The 15495-nt window shown below is 49.0% G+C and overlaps 2 protein-coding genes across 9 annotated transcripts in view; one reads left to right on the plus strand and one right to left on the minus strand.

Annotated features, from left to right (window-relative positions):
• SLC5A11 (solute carrier family 5 member 11) overlaps positions 1-12263 on the plus strand; it is a 42019-nt gene extending 29756 nt beyond the window's left edge. Inside the window, exons 10-16 of the mRNA XM_026515636.4 lie at positions 259-394; positions 6832-6939; positions 7298-7448; positions 9018-9186; positions 9565-9780; positions 10427-10595; positions 11938-12263. Of these exons, the coding sequence (XP_026371421.1) occupies positions 259-394; positions 6832-6939; positions 7298-7448; positions 9018-9186; positions 9565-9780; positions 10427-10595; positions 11938-12140 (1152 nt within the window). The 3' untranslated portion in view covers positions 12141-12263. The remainder of the gene's footprint in view (positions 1-258; positions 395-6831; positions 6940-7297; positions 7449-9017; positions 9187-9564; positions 9781-10426; positions 10596-11937) is intronic.
• ARHGAP17 (Rho GTPase activating protein 17) overlaps positions 5347-15495 on the minus strand; it is a 98670-nt gene continuing 88521 nt past the window's right edge. For 2 of the 8 annotated variants that reach the window (XM_044390274.3, XM_057314871.1), the window contains one exon: positions 11502-12180. In XM_044390274.3, the coding sequence (XP_044246209.1) occupies positions 12128-12180 (53 nt within the window). In that variant the 3' untranslated portion in view covers positions 11502-12127. Of the gene's footprint in view, positions 8781-11501; positions 12181-14497; positions 15392-15495 lie in introns of those variants that run through there. The other 6 variants (XM_026515627.4, XM_026515635.4, XM_048224585.2 and 3 more) reach the window with 5 other exon arrangements.

Here is a 15495-nt window from a genome sequence, read left to right on the forward strand (position 1 = left end):
TGATCACGGTAGCCAGAGAAGTGGAGAAATTCTGTGTAGAAATCAAGTTGGCCAGGTCCAACTCCAGGATAAAGGAGTAGGGAGGGGATGGAAGGGGGTTCTTTAGCTTCCTCAACTGGACCACAGGGATTGGGAATAGGAAAGTGGTGTTTCCCCCAAAGAGAAGCTAGACAAACCGAGATCCCAAGCCCACGATGCACTCTTTGTTTGCTTTTAGAGAGAGCCACTTCAGCCTCCAACCACCCCACTGTTTTCCAGGTGATCGTTCAGCGGTCTCTGGCTGCCAAGAACCTGTCCCATGCCAAAGGAGGCTCTCTGATGGCCGCCTACCTGAAAGTGCTGCCTCTTTTCATGATGGTGTTCCCAGGAATGGTCAGTCGTGTCCTCTTCCCAGGTGAGAAGACAGTGGGGAGAAGAGGTCATCTGTCTTTGACTCTCAGACCCTGTGAAGTGTTGTAAGTACATGACTGCCATCAGAGATTGGGACTGGAGTCCCTGCAGAGTGATTTGGCTGAGGCAACCCCATCCAGACATCTGACTCTATAGTGTTTCCCAACAGGGCTTCAACAGGAATGTCTAGTGGGTGTCCCAGGCCAGTAGAGAGGAGACCCATCTGGGGCCTTGCCTCAAATGTGTTTTTTTGAAGCCAGAAACTACAGGCCGAGACCCTGTGGTTCCAGATGTCAGTTTCCTAAAGGCTAATGTGAGAGTTCCTCTTGTGCTTCTTAGTATTTCCGCTCAATGGTTTGGTTATTTTTGGCCCAATGGAACCCGTTTGGGGGTACTTGACAAAAATCAGGGATGTCAAAGCCTCTAGAATATTTACCTTAAAAAAATTCTTTAATGTGGTAAAGTGATAAGATTTGCACTGTGTGGATAAACAGCACTGGGGGAGGGTGTTATTGGGAGTCATTGTGATGTCAGGAACTGGTGGTCTGTATAGAAGAAAGCTCCTCTTTTTCCAAATCAGTGAGCTTTCCTCCCATACCCACCAAGGCTGTTACTAACTTAAAGAGGAGTGTAAGGCAGAGTGCTCCCTTCTCTGCGCTTTATCCTACACAGTGTCATGCACAGGTAAAGAAAGGGTAGAATGGCCTAGAAGTTTTGTCAAAATAATTTAGGACAATAAGCATTAGGAGCAAAGAATTGGGGCAAGAAAATGGGGGAGCTGTCCTTGGTGCTAGATTCTGGGCTTCCCACTCCTCCAGCCCAGAGGGCACGAAGAACCCAGAATCACTGGTCTTGGTTCCAGGGAAGGCGCACAAGACTTGGAAAAAGCCAGGTCAGAGTAAGAACTGGGATTTGGGATTTGGGATTTGTGTGACTTGACGCAAAATATACAGCTTTTGGGTAAGGTTTGACACGTAAACAAAGAACAACCTACATTCATCTTGTTAAGAGTCTTGCTTTAAACAACCTATGTTCATCTTGCTAAGAGTCTTACAGAGAGTGCGGTCTTTCTGAATATGGACTCTGATTTGAATGTTGCAGCCAGAATCCTGGCTCTGCTACTTCCTAGCGGTGTGACCTTGGAAAGCCACTTGCCTCTGTTCCCTCACTCATAAAATGGGGCTAATTCTTCATGAGGCTTAAAGCAGTTCTTGGCATGAGGTAAGCACTATAGAAGTGTTTACTCTTATTTTATGTATTAATCTCATTTATTCCTCAAAACAACCTCATGAGGTAGGTACTGTTAGGGCTCTTTTCATTTACAAGTGAGGAAACTGAAGTTCATCCACTCATTTATTCTTCCATGTGTCCATCAAAGATTCTGAGAGCCCGTGATCTGTCAAGCCTTATTCTAGGAGACCCTAGAATGGACCCTAGGGGATCCATAAGTGAACAATACAAACAGTATCCCTGCTCTCGTGAGGCTCACATTCTAGTAGTGGAAGAGACACACAAAGATAAGGAAATAAGTAAATGAGTTATCCACTGATTATGTTGAAAGCTGTGAGCCATTGATCGTGTTGAGAGCTGTGATTAAAAGGCACAGGGAGACATCAGGGAGTGCTTGGTGGGGTTTCTTCTGATAGGGTTTCCAGGGATGGCCTCTATGAGGAGGAAGAGGCAACAGTTGATCCATATGGGTTGTTTCTTCTTTTCTTTTTTGGGAGGAAGGGCAGAGGGGGGTAGAGAGAGAGAGAATCTTAAGCAGGCTCCATGCCCAGCACAGAGGCTGATGTGGGGCTCAATCTCACGACCCTGAGATCATGACCTAAGCTGAAATCAACAGTCGGATGCTTAACCAGCTGAGCCACCCAAGCATGCTGGATGGTTTCAAAATACATTTCAGAGTGGATCCAACTAGATTAGTGATGGGTTGGATTTGGGGCATAAGGAAGAGCAATCTAGACCCCTCCAAGGTTAAGTGACTTGCTAGAAATTAACCTGGCTAGTGTTGGGTGAGCTGGGATTGGAACCCAGGTGCATGTGCATCCAAAGCCCAGCTCTTAATCATGCTATTGTTTCTCTTAGCAAATTACGCCTTAAGCTTTGGGTCAGTGTCTGGAATATCACTAGCAAGACCTTGACCATCATTCTTAACAGCCAGTCGATCAGCAGTCATGATTAAGTGAGACATAATGCTATGCTCTATGTCCCTTAGGACTTTTTAATGTAGCAGATGAGTCTGATACTCATGAAAAAGCAAGATAAGATACAAATCAAAACACTCTAGCATATGGTACTAATAATAAGTGAAAGGAATTTGAGAGTGAAGTAGGGTGGAGAAGATGAGGCGGGCATGGAGTGTTTGAAGACCTGGACAAGTGCTTCTCAAAGTGTGGGTCCCAGTCCAGCATCAATGTCACCTTGAAACTTGTTAGAAATGCTAAGCCAAGATGTCCTTCAATGGATGAATGGATAAAGAAGATGTGATTCATATATACAGTGTTATATTATTCAGCCGTCAGAAAGGATGAATATCTACCATGTACATCGACATGGATGGAACTGGAAGGTATTATGCTAAGTGAAATAAGTCAGAAAAACATAATTATATGGTTTCACTCATATGTGGCACATAAGGAATAGTGCAGTGGACAACAGGGGAAGGGAGGGAAAGCTGAATGGGAAGAAACCAGAGAGGGAGACAAACCAAATGAGACTCTTGACTCCAGGAAACAGGGTTGCAGAAAGGGAGGTGGGTGGGGGGACGGGGTAAGTGGGTGATGGGCATTAAAGAGGGCATGTGATATGATGATCACTGGGTGTTAAATGAACTAATGAATCATTGAACATTATATAAAAAAAACCAGTGATGTACTATATCTTGGCTAATTGAATTTAAACTAAAAAAAAAAAAAAGAAATGCAAACTTTCAGACCTGTCCAAGACCTACTGAACCAGAATCTCTTGAGGTTGAGGCCCAGCAATCTATTTTTTAACAAGCTCCCCACGAGACTGAGAAGCCCTTACCTAAAGTGCCAGGCTCCAGGCCAAGCCACTCGACCTTCCTGTTTCCATGTGTCCCTCTATGTCTGCTCTGCCAGTTCCTCCTGAATCTTCAGTTGGGTCCAGACACCACCCAAAAGGATGCTCTAATCCTGAGCTGCAGTGAGCCTGGACAACACCTCCTTCCACTTACCGATCTGAGAAATGGCACACACTTTGAAAGGAACCACAGTGGAAATTAAGAGAGAAGCAAAACCACCCTCAAAAACAATAAAACGAAGTCTAGAAATGTACCCATTTACCGACGCAATCATCCCCACCTGAGCTCTGGAATACACTCAGGGTGTGAGACCTATCCATGATACTTACTAGGTGTTTGATTTGGGGAAGCCTTTCTACCTTTCTGGGCCTCAATTTACTTGTCCTTACAAGAGGTGTAATAACCACATCTTCCCCTTGGCGTTGTGAAGAATACAATGAGAATTGTATTGAATTGAATGTTAGCATTTGGAAATAGGAGATTTTGTGTTGTTTGGATCTGACCTTGCCAGAAGCATCCTTTATGTCAACTATCAGAGTCTGATGAGAGAACCCACACCATATATGAAATGGTTGATTAATTAACCCAAGGAAGGTGGGTGGTTGTTGCCCAGTGGTGGGTGAATGATCCATAAGGCTGTTGGTTTCAGTTGTAGCTTAGCTGAGCCAACTAGTATGAATATATTCTTTTTTAAAAAAAAAAAGTAAGCTCCATGCCCAGCATGGAGCCCAATGTGGGGCTTGAACTCACGACCTTGAGATCAAGACCTGAGCTGACAATCAAGAGTCAGATGCTTAACCGACTGAGCCACCCAGGCGCCCCAACGAATATATTCTTTAAGCTGCACAGACAAGGACAACTGCCACAAACATGCTTTGTAAACTGTGTCTGTCACGTTTCATGGTTGAAGGGTGCATGTCTGGAAGGTTAAACAACCTAAGGTTAACCAAAGGTTAAACTATGTAGTTAATTAAATATCCTAGGGAGAGTCTTGCTCCTCGGTGTACCTTGAAGAGCGGTGCTTTTGGGGGCACCTGGGTGGCTCAGCTGGTTGGGCGACTGACTCTTGGTTTCAGGTCATGGTCTCAGGGTCCGAGGATTGAGCTCTCTCTCTTCCTCTCTCTCTAAAGTAAATAAATCTTTAAAAAAAGAGAGAGGAGTTTTTGGACAAAGAGAGGTAAAACCCATATGATCTGAATGTGAGTGAGACTTTTGTCTGACCTGGGAGGCTCCTTGCAACATTCTGGGCACGGGAATGAAACTATTCCCTTATCTTCTTTTAAGACTTCTCAGAAGAGTCATAAAAAGCCAAGAACTTTGACCTGTCAAAAGCATTTTTCTCAAGATTGTTTCTGCTCAGGACTTCTCTTCACATACCACTTTTGGTCTACGGTCTTAATTTTGTCTAAGGCTTGAACCAGAGCTTTGGGGGTATCTGCTTCTATCCCGTAGCAATTGTATTATAACTGTGGCCACAGCACCCATTGGTGGATGTGAGCGAGGCGAAGGGTCCCAGCCTTTGAGAAGACATAACAGGGCGTGGAGAAATTTTATGAAGACCAGTTTGCCCTTGGATTTCCCAGTGGGTGAAAGGGCCTGGGGCTATATCCATTTCTTAGGTTTTAAATATTTTTTTTAAAGATTTTATTTATTTATTTATTTGCCAGAGATAGAGACAGCCAGCGAGAGAGGGAACACAAGCAGGGGAGTGGGAGAGGAAGAAGCAGGCTCATAGCGGAGGAGCCTGATGTGGGGCTCGATCCCATAACGCCGGGATCACGCCCTGAGCCGAAGGCAAACGCTTAACCGCTGTGCCACCCAGGCGCCCCACATTTCTTAGGTTTTATGTTACATTAAAAAGAAAATGAAGATAGAATAATACTGCATTTTAAAATTGTGGTGTCCTTTAAGTGGTTACATTTATTAAATTAGCACATTCGATGCAGGTAAAAACATAGAGACTAAGTATACGGCCTCATCTGGAGACCCTGTCACACATCTACATTCGAGCTCTCAGTTAAGTGGTCGTCATGACACTGACATTGTACTGGGACCAGGCAGGAAACTGTCATGAGGGGTGAAGGGCTTCACGTTCTCTTGCACACTGAGGTTTGAGATGGGCAGACAGGCAGCCCATCGCCTTTCAAAATGAGGAGCAAGGACTGAAGACTCTGGATTGAGCAGAGGGGGCCCAGGAGGGATTTATGGGAGTTAGAGCTCAATCCACCTGGTGAAGGAGACTTGAGAGGTAATCATTGGCCCAGCTTGGGTGAGTGGTGTTGGGTAGGCATTGGGGCACTGGTGAGGAGCATTGGTCAGCTCACACAGATATCAGGAGCTGAGGAAGTCAGAAGGTGACGAGAAAGGTATTATTCAGACAAAGGTGCCAAACCATTGAGACCACACAGAGTTCTGAAGGTCCCAGTAGCCAGGATTAAGCCTTGGGTGGGGTGACTGCCAGAGTCATTAAAGACAGAAAAGCATTCGCTTTCTTGGTCTTCCTTCTCTGAAAAATTGGATTGGGGTGTTTATAATCAGGTCCCTTGCCCTGATTCTTCATCTGAGAAACAGTGAGGGGACTCTCGTCTTCCCTCATACAGGAGCGCTGTGATGCTAGCCCCTGTCCCATGGAAATTTGCTGAGCACCTGCTTCGCCACACACTCTGGCTTAAGCAGGAGGCCTACGCCTGTCTGCTCAGGATGTGATCACTGTCATACTAGAAAGAGATGAAGGGCTGCAGGTGCCAGGAAGGCTGGGTGGATTTGCACTGGAAAATCGGAATGCTGTTCAGGAGAGCCAAGGCCCGACCCAGAAATGTAGGAAGAGGAGGAGACAAATATTGAGCCAGCACAGTGGGGTTGGTAGGAGCCTAAAATGGAACAGCTCTCGAAGAGCTGGGGGAAAAGAGGAATTTGGAAAATTTTCGCCCGCGTCGGGCAATGGCATTCTCCTGTGTACTTCCGAGGAACTGTAGGCAAGATGTGAATTGCTTGTGTCCCCTTTTGGGGGGTCGGGGGATGCAGCCTGATGGGGACTGTGGAGAATGGCCGCTAGGTGGCTCCGCTTCATTTGGGTGACAGAAATAACAGCCGAAGTGTATTCAGCGCTTCCTACACAGCAGCTTCTGGGCCGGGGGCATTATGTGTGTCGTCTCGGCCAAGCCCCACGATATCATACGAAGCAGACTTACATTATTGTCGCGGTTTTACAGATAGGGCCAGGTTAAGTAAGAAGGTCATGGTTTATGAAGTCTAGGCTCCTTGTTATTTCACGGAGCTGTACACGTGTAGACAGTCATCCTGTCTCCTGGCGTGGGCCTGTGTCAGCCCACGTTGTGGCTCGGCCTGGGCTCAGAGGGTCTGTCTGCTCACTCCGGCTCTTGTTTCTTCCACAGATGAAGTGGCTTGTGCAGATCCAGAAACCTGCCTGAAGGTCTGTAGCAACCCCTCTGGCTGCTCTGACATCGCGTATCCCAAACTGGTGCTGGAACTCCTGCCCACAGGTAACGTCCACTCGTCCCTAAATGGAGTGCCCTGGCGCACCCAGAAAGGAAGACCTTGGCTGGGCCCTGATCTGAGGGAGGGGCAGGATGGGAGGGTGGCAGGAAGGAATGTGCTCTGGGCTGAGGGACGGAGTCCCACAGCCAGGGTCCTCAAATAAAACCTAGGTCCTGGCTATGCCCCCCCACCCCTCCAGCCGCTGTCCCTCCGCATGGCTCCCACCCCTGAGTTCTGCCTCCTCCCAGTGGCACCTACTGGGATCAGCTGGCGCTATGGGCCTGGGGTAACGGGGTCATGAGTGGAGGCAGCGGCAGTTAGCAGGAAAAGCCTGAGGCCCATAGACCTCCCTTTTGCCCCCAGGGCTCCGTGGGCTCATGATGGCTGTGATGGTGGCGGCGCTCATGTCCTCCCTCACCTCCATCTTTAATAGTGCCAGCACCATCTTCACCATGGACCTCTGGAACTACATGCGGCCTCGGGCGTCAGAGAAGGAGCTCATGATTGTTGGCAGGTAAGGTACTAAGTGGAACTGGGGAGGGAGAGTGAAAAGTTTAGATACCCAGGGAGGAGAATGCTGGGCCCATCCAGAGGTAAAGCCTGGCCAGCCACTCATCGTGGAGGCTCAGCCTCCTTTGATGGCAAAGGTGAGATTCATTAGGACTCTAATGAGGATAAATCACTCATCGAAGAGATGTTTACTGAGCACCTACTATGTGCCCCGTGGCCGGACAGAGAGCAGGGAAAAGCAGAGATTCAGTATCTGCTTTCACAAAGCTAAAGAGAAGATAATTAAAGAGAGAGGATAATTAAAAAGAAATTACAAGCCCAGTGAGTGCTATGAGGAGGAGCCAGGAGATGTAGGAATTCGGAGGAGTCCCCAGCCTGGACTGGATGGGACCTGAGGGATGAATAGGAGTTAGCCAGGTAAAAAGGAGGAAGGGGTTCTGGGGACTGGGCAGGGGGTGGGGTGGGGAAGGGTTCCCTACCAAGCCTTCTGTAAGGTCCTGAAATCTAATGGGGGGAACAGAAGGGACCGAAATGGATGGTATGCAAATATTATGTAAAATGCATGCTAATAAGCATCTTGGGGCCCCGAGGGCTGTCTCAGCCTTGGATTAGGGAAAGAGTGCTTAGGTGTGACACCACAAATATAACCCATAAAAGAAAAAACCAAATACATTAGACTTCATCAAAAGCTAAGACTTTTTCACTTCAAAAGACACCATTAGGGAAATGAGAAAACAACCCACAGGTAAGGAGAAACTATTTGCAAACCTTGTAGCTGACAAAGGACTTGTGATCTAGAATAATCTGCAAAGTGAGATGGTAACCCTGGAGAACTATAGAGAGATACCATGATGTGCCCACTAAAATGGCTATAATCAAAAACACAGACGAGGAAATAGAGAAGTTGGGACTTTCCTAACGCTGTGGGTGGGAATGTAAAATGGTTCAACCGTTCAAAACAGTTTGGCAGCTTTTAAAAAAAATTAAACATACAACTTATCATATGACCGAGCACTTGCATTCCCAGATGAAAACATATGTCTACATAAAAATTGCATTCCCAAAAATACATAAAGACTCAAACACAAATATTCACAGCAGCTTTTGTTTACACGAGTGGAAAAATAGAAACAACTCAAGTGTCCAGTGACCACTGCAGGATAGACGGTGGCATGTCATGGTAGAGCCATTCAGTGGAGTATTTTTCAACAATAAGAACGAATGACATACTGTGATAATGCACGACGCATGGATGAGTCTCAAAAACATGCTCCGTGAAGGACACTGGCGGCCAAAGACCACTGTTGAATCCTGTTTCTGTCCAGAAAAGGCAAATCTGTAGGAACAGGAGCAGATAAGGAGTAAATTGTAACTGAGCATGAAGGAACCTGTTTGGAATAAAGGATGCTGTGAAACTTGATGGCGTTGCCCAGCGTTAGGGGATTGTGCTCTTAGAATGGGTGAATCTTGTAGTACGCAAATTCTACCTGAATAAAGCTGTAGAGAGAGAGAGAGAGAGAGCAGTGTTTCCGGGGAGACATGCTAATGAGGGTCTCTCTCCGCCGGGCACTAGGGCATTTGTGCTGCTGCTGGTGCTAGTCTCCATCCTCTGGATCCCCGTGGTCCAGGCAAGCCAGGGGGGCCAGCTCTTCATTTACATCCAGTCCATCAGCTCCTACCTGCAGCCGCCCGTGGCCGTGGTCTTCATCATGGGATGTTTCTGGAAACGGACCAATGAAAAGGTAGCTCTGGATAAGCGCTGCCGTGAGGATGTCTTAATGATGTGGGTGGTGTTACGGAGGCTGAGTTCTGCGGATGGAGGTGTGGGGAGGGGGCCACCTGGCCTTCGAAGAGCAACCACAGCGGTTCTGTTTCCATGCATTGTGTCATGAAACAGGGAAGGTAAATTTGCAAGGAATGAGTAAATTATGCCTGAATGATCAGTTTTGTGTGAAAGATAAACAGATAAGTAGCTCCAGTCCTTTTCAAATTACTGATGCCTTCATTGACCACCCCTAGAAAGGCAAGCTCTTGGGAACGGCTTGTCGGGGTCTGCAGAGGCCCGGGCTGGCTGCCCCGTAACCTGCACGTCTCTAAGATGGCCTTGCTCTGATTTGCAGGGGGCCTTCTCAGGTCTGATCTTGGGCCTTCTCCTAGGCTTGATTCGGCTGGTCCTGGATTTCATTTACCCGCAGCCTCGGTGTGACCAGCCAGATGACCGCCCTGGCGTGGTCAAGGATGTCCACTACCTCTATTTCTCCATGATTCTGTCTGCAGTGACTCTGATCACCGTGTCCATTGTGAGCTGGTTCACAGAGTCGCCCTCCAAGGAGATGGTACGTTTGCGTTTGATAATGTATAACCACTGAGACCCTTGGCTGCAAGCGACAGAAAACAGACCCAAACTGGCCTCAATGAAGAGGGTTTGATTGTTCAAAAAGGTGGGACATCCAGGGTTGGGCTTAAGGGGCAACTTGATTTGGGACAGCAGACCATCCAAATCCATCCTTCATTTCTGCCTCAATTTTCAGGCACTGTGTGGGGCTGGAAGTTTCCAGGGATTTTATCTTTTCTCATACTCATCAAGCAAAAGCAGAAATATGTTTGTCCCAGCACATCCAGCAGGGTTCCTGATTCCCATTGATGCAGTCAGCTCGACACGTGTTTACCCGCGAGCCGGTTCAGTCTCTGTGGCTAGAGAAATGCACGTGCTGAATGGCTGTTGTGGGGGTGGGGGGTCTCCCAAAAAAGCCCCAGGCTAGGATTAAGCTCTGGGGGGCCAGAATGAAGGAGGGTGAGATCCCAACAGAATTAGGGCTGCCGAAGAAAGCCGGGGGAACCGTGGGGGAAGTGTTCAACGGTTCTGCAGAGCGCAGGGAGCTGGAGCTTGTTGGAGGCGCAGTGACAGGGGACATTCTCACCTGTGAGGCTGAACATGGGGTCAAGCAGGGGACCCTAATCTGAACTATCTCTGCTCCTTAGGTAAGCCGCCTGACCTGGTTTACTCGTCATGACCCCATGGTCCGGAAGGAACAGGTCCCACCAGCAACTCCCCGGCCTCTGACCGTCTCTCAGAACGGGACACCAGAGGCCAGCATCACCGACATCCAGCTGGAGATTGTTCAAGAAAACATATCCAACCCCGACCGCTGTGAGTTGCCTCTCCTCGGTTACTGTAGAAGCCCAAGAAGCATTAGATGTTTAAGGGGAGATTTTTCTACCAATCACAAGCTAGAAGAGGGGCACACTTGGAATGTTAGCATCCCCTGACTCCCAGTGTCTGGTCTAACTTTCAACAGATGCTCAGTGGGGAGTAACAAGAGCAAACCCGTGTCGAGGGCTTGCTAAAACACGGCTCACTAAATTGCCACGAAATCTTGCCAGGTAGGCTGCAATGCCATTGACATTCTCTAAATTGCTGGTTTCAGACTGGCAGCTTGCAGACATCCTGTGGTTTAGTCCACCTACCATTTTAATAGAAGGTGAGTTAACATTGAAAACTCGGGGGATTTCATATAAAATTCCAGATTTCCATCTTCTTTTGAAACATGGGAAGATGTAACAACACTGGGCCCACCTATCTGCATGACTAACGTTGTCCAGAGCTTGGAAAGAAAGCCCCTTAAACCTGGGCTGTGCCCTTTGGTGAGCCAAGGTCTCCACCCGCCCCTATTGCCCCATGACCCTGTGGCCATGGGCTGTCACTTACCATCACACGTGGCCTTTTACATGTATCAATATACATGTATATACAAATGTACTGTGGCTATGTATCCATGTCAGCCTAATGAGGGAGGGTGCCTGGGTGGCTCAGTCGGTTAAGCATCTGCCTTTGGCTCAGGTCATGATCCCAGGGTCCTGGGACCAAGTCCCGCATCAGGCTCCCTGCTCAGTGGGAAGTCTGCCTCTCCCTCTCCCCTCTGCTCATGGTCTCTCTCTCGGATAAATAAATAAAAATCTTGAGAAAAAAGAAAAACAAGCTAACAAGGGAAATTCAAAGATAGATCCAGAAGGCCATGTGTTTCAAGAAAAATGAGAGAATCTTTCCTGGTTTATATTTTGACAAGTTTAATAAGCAAAGTGCGTCCCCCTGACCATGTTCCTGGCTCTTAAAGGCCATAGAGCTTGCAGCCCCAGCTCCGAATGGGGAAATAGTTTCCCGCGAGAGTGCCCTTCTCTGTCTTGGGCCTCCTGGCAGACAGGGTGATAGGGAGGAGGGAATCGGACAGATGTGGCTTCTAAACCCCCCTCTGCCACTCCTTACCAGCTGCGTGGCTTCACCCAAGTTAGTCAGGTGAGGCTCTGTCTCTTCATCTGAAAATGATGACAAGCCTGAAAATACCACTCTTCCAGATTAAGGCATTCATGAATACTTTCCAGAAAAGGTATGGAAAATACTTCTCACTGGGCCTGGAACACAGCCGGTCGGCCCCTCTGCCCCCTTCTCTGGGAGACACAGCCCATCCTTATGACCTTCATTTGGGTTCTTTTAGGTGACACGATCCCAAAGCAGTCCAAAGTGAAGCGAGCCGTCTTGTGGCTCTGTGGAATGGAGAGCGCGGGCAAGGAGCCCCCGAGCAAAGTGGAACCCGTCATAGTTTCCTTGGAAGAAAACCCCCTCGTGAAGACCCTTCTGGACACCAACCTCATCATCTGCGTTAGCTGTGCCTTCTTCCTCTGGGGCTACTTTGCGTAACATGGGGGTGAACCCAGGGGTCCAGTCTGTTGTCCGCACCCTGTTTTTGTAACGAAAGGAGATAAATAATAAAGCATTGTTTGTTTACCGTGAGGCTTCAAAGGAGCTCATGGGCCGTTTTCAACGTGACATTTAGCTCTTTTCTTCTTAAAAGGGAACGGAGGGTAGAAGGTGGGGGAGAAAGGAATCGTCAAAGCTGCCTTTTCTGAAAAGGCTATTATTCACTCTTCTTGTCTATCATGCAACACCGAGGGTGAAATTCAAAGGGATAAACAAGCGAAGAGACCCACGGGACCTCCGAGCCTGGCAGTGACCCCATCTCCAGGGCCAAGTGCTAGCATTTGAACTTTGCCTAACTCATCTTCAAAGTGCAAGGAATGGAACCCACAGGCCACTGCTTGCTTTCCACTCCCGCTGGCTCTGGGCAGAGGGGGAGCTGGTCCGCGGAGCTTTCCTCCCTGTGCCGCTTGCTTCTCCATATGATCTCCGGGAAGTCGATCAGCGGTGGCGCCCTGGAACCTTGTGCTTTCAGAAAATCAGGGAATTGCGTGCTGGCGTCAACTCTTTCTCTGCTTAATTCCCACAAGGCTTCTTCCCCTCCAACAAGTGGCCAGAAGGACAGGCACTCCCACGGCAAACCTCTAGTGGCCGAGGGGCAGTGGGGCTCTGAAGAGCAGCCACCCCTGTCCCATGCAGTCCCAGCCATCCTCCTTTCTGTGTTCGGGGCTCCGCTGGGGTCTGATGGGGTGACCCGCACAGGCTGCCGCGTGCATGGCTAAGATCAAGGGCAGGCCCACAGAGCGAGCCCTGACGCCCCCTCTGGGGTAGCCCAGCGCCTAGAGATGTGATTCCAGTCCTGGGATAAAGGGAGCTGGGGTGGATTGGAACCACTTACTGGCATGACAGAACTCAGAACTCTGTTCTCAGAGCAGTCTCTCAAGGGACCCCGATTTCCACACTTCAAAGGAACACGGACAGGAAACCCTGGGGCTGAGGAGCCATTGGCTTCACTCAGTCACTCAACGTGTCTCTTGAGTTCCTCCTTGTTGCTCTCAGGACCTTGGGCCAGGCTCGTCAGAGGCTTAGCTCTGCCACACTGGTCCCAAGGACTGCGGTGGGTGGGGTGAAGGCACACCCCCACCTTTGTGGGGAGCTGTTCGCTAACGTGGCTACTATCCAGACCCTCGGGAACTGGCTCCTGGCCGGAACCTGAGACGGTGTGTGGGGCAAGGGGGCTCCAGGGGGAGGCTACACATCCCTCTCCAAGGGCCAAAGGCGGTGGGGGGGGGCAGCAGTCTCCTTCCCCACACAGCCCCTCTGGGGAGAATGTCCATGGCACCCACACCATCTCCCCGGCAAGCACGGTGTCTCGGTTTCCCCGAGCGCCAGCACTGTGGAGGAAGCACGTCCAGGGTCCCGCAGAGAAGCCTGACTGCGGACAGAGGGCTCCCTGGAGAAGGGGCTGAATGCCGATGGGCAGCTGACACCGTGACCCTTGCTCTCTGTGAGGGGCTTGATCTACAGCCAAGGGGGGATGGCGTCTGAGGAGGGAGAGAGTCAGCCTTAAGCAAATACAAATTTAAGATACAGGGGGAAATAGATACATATTTTCAATGTAATAAGTGTAGGAAGCACTCTGGGGGGCACAGGGATCTTTGAGTTGTGAGGGAAAAAATGACTGCCCTTTTCAAATGAAACCTGTTCATTCACAGTGGAAGGAGGGCCAGTGTCTTCTGTATTGTTCCAGGTGTAGTGTATGTGCTGCCAAAGTGAGCACAAAGGTCGACAGGTCTCTGATGTGCCCGGCAAACAGCTCTACCAAGGGAACGGCTCAGGGCAGCCGACACTGGGAGCGTGTGTCTCTCTCTGTTCCCAAGAGAAAACCACCAAATCTGGGCCACTGGGAGGCGCTGTCATCAGAACAGCCATCCAGACTGTGGGACTTCACCTGGCTCCATCCCCCCATCCGCTCTTCCCAAGTATTTCAGTCCTGGGAAAGCAGGGCCTCCAAGTCACTGGAAAAGAGAATTCCTACAGAAAAGAACAGCTGGGACTCCCGCACTGGACCCGTGGGGCTGACTCTTCTCGGGGTCTCTGGGTGGACAAGAAAGGGCGTCAGGACTGGTAGGTGCAAAGGAAGAGCCTGACCACAGAACACGCACTACGGGACAGTCTGGGAGGTCTCCGGGGCACCTGGTGACTGCTGTCACTGCTGTGACCTTGCTCTCCACACCCTCAGGCTTCTACAGTCACCATCAGAACCCCCGACGTCTCACCCAAATTCTGTTTGGTTAAGTGACAACATGCATGCTCACACATACACACAAGCCATAATTTTGCTTCCGAGAATTATAAAGTTTTCATATAAACCACAGAATATATTTAATTCAAATTAAACACGAAACTAGAATAATGTTCGGTCCTTATCAAGTAGCAATTACATTGTTTTAAAAAAAAAAAAGAACAGTACATTTCTTTCTACATTCTGGCAATCCAACAAGGCACAAGTCACATCCAGTTTGCTGAGGTGACGGATCCAGCAGTCACCATCAATGCTCGTGGTTTTGAGGGGGTCGGGGGAGGCACGACCATCCTTCATACAAAATGATTCTGCAGCAATTGTGAGGGAGAGGAACCTCCCTCCTAATATATAAGAATGAAAGTCCAAGTAGCAGGAAGCAGGCGATTTGCATAATGTATGTATTTTCTTAAATAGAGAGTTCACGCGCTGCTGCTTCTTCATCCCAAACTGCCTTTCGTGCCGCCAGCCTTGATGGCGGTGACAAAGCTTCCCACACGCTCTAGGCAATAATACTCTTTCCATTCTAGGTACTTCTTTTTTCTTTTTCTGTTTTTCTTTCTTTTTAATTTTTTTTTTTTAATTTTTTTTGGCATGATTTCTTTCCCACGTAAAGAAAGCCAACTTCTTCAAGACACAGGTCATTCAGCTTAAAGTGTCAGCCTCCACCTTCTCCTGGGGCTGCGGGAAGGCGAAGACCTGCACGCCAGGCCTTCTTTCCCCTTCACTGAAAGCTCTTCACTGTTTGGTCTGCAGAGAGAAGCGTGCACCTGCCCGGGTTCCGCTCTCCAGGGAGGGAGGGGCCGGGGGCGGGGCTTTCTTCACAGGGCGGTGCTTTCCGTATCATTGTCTATATCCAACAGAATGCGTCCGGGCAGGTCTTTGCTGGCTGAGTCTGAATGCATGTCAGGAAAGGTGCTGCGAAGCGGCTCTGAAACTCTAGAACTGGTGTCTGGACAAAAACAGGAGGAGACATGCTGTCAGCGTGTGGTAACGCCCACGCGGCCACCCTAGGGCGCTCTAGAAGAAGAGAAGCTGGACAGTCCGCGTCAGCCC

This window comes from Ursus arctos, unplaced genomic scaffold (assembly GCF_023065955.2).
Source record: "Ursus arctos isolate Adak ecotype North America unplaced genomic scaffold, UrsArc2.0 scaffold_2, whole genome shotgun sequence".
NCBI lineage: Eukaryota > Metazoa > Chordata > Mammalia > Carnivora > Ursidae > Ursus > Ursus arctos.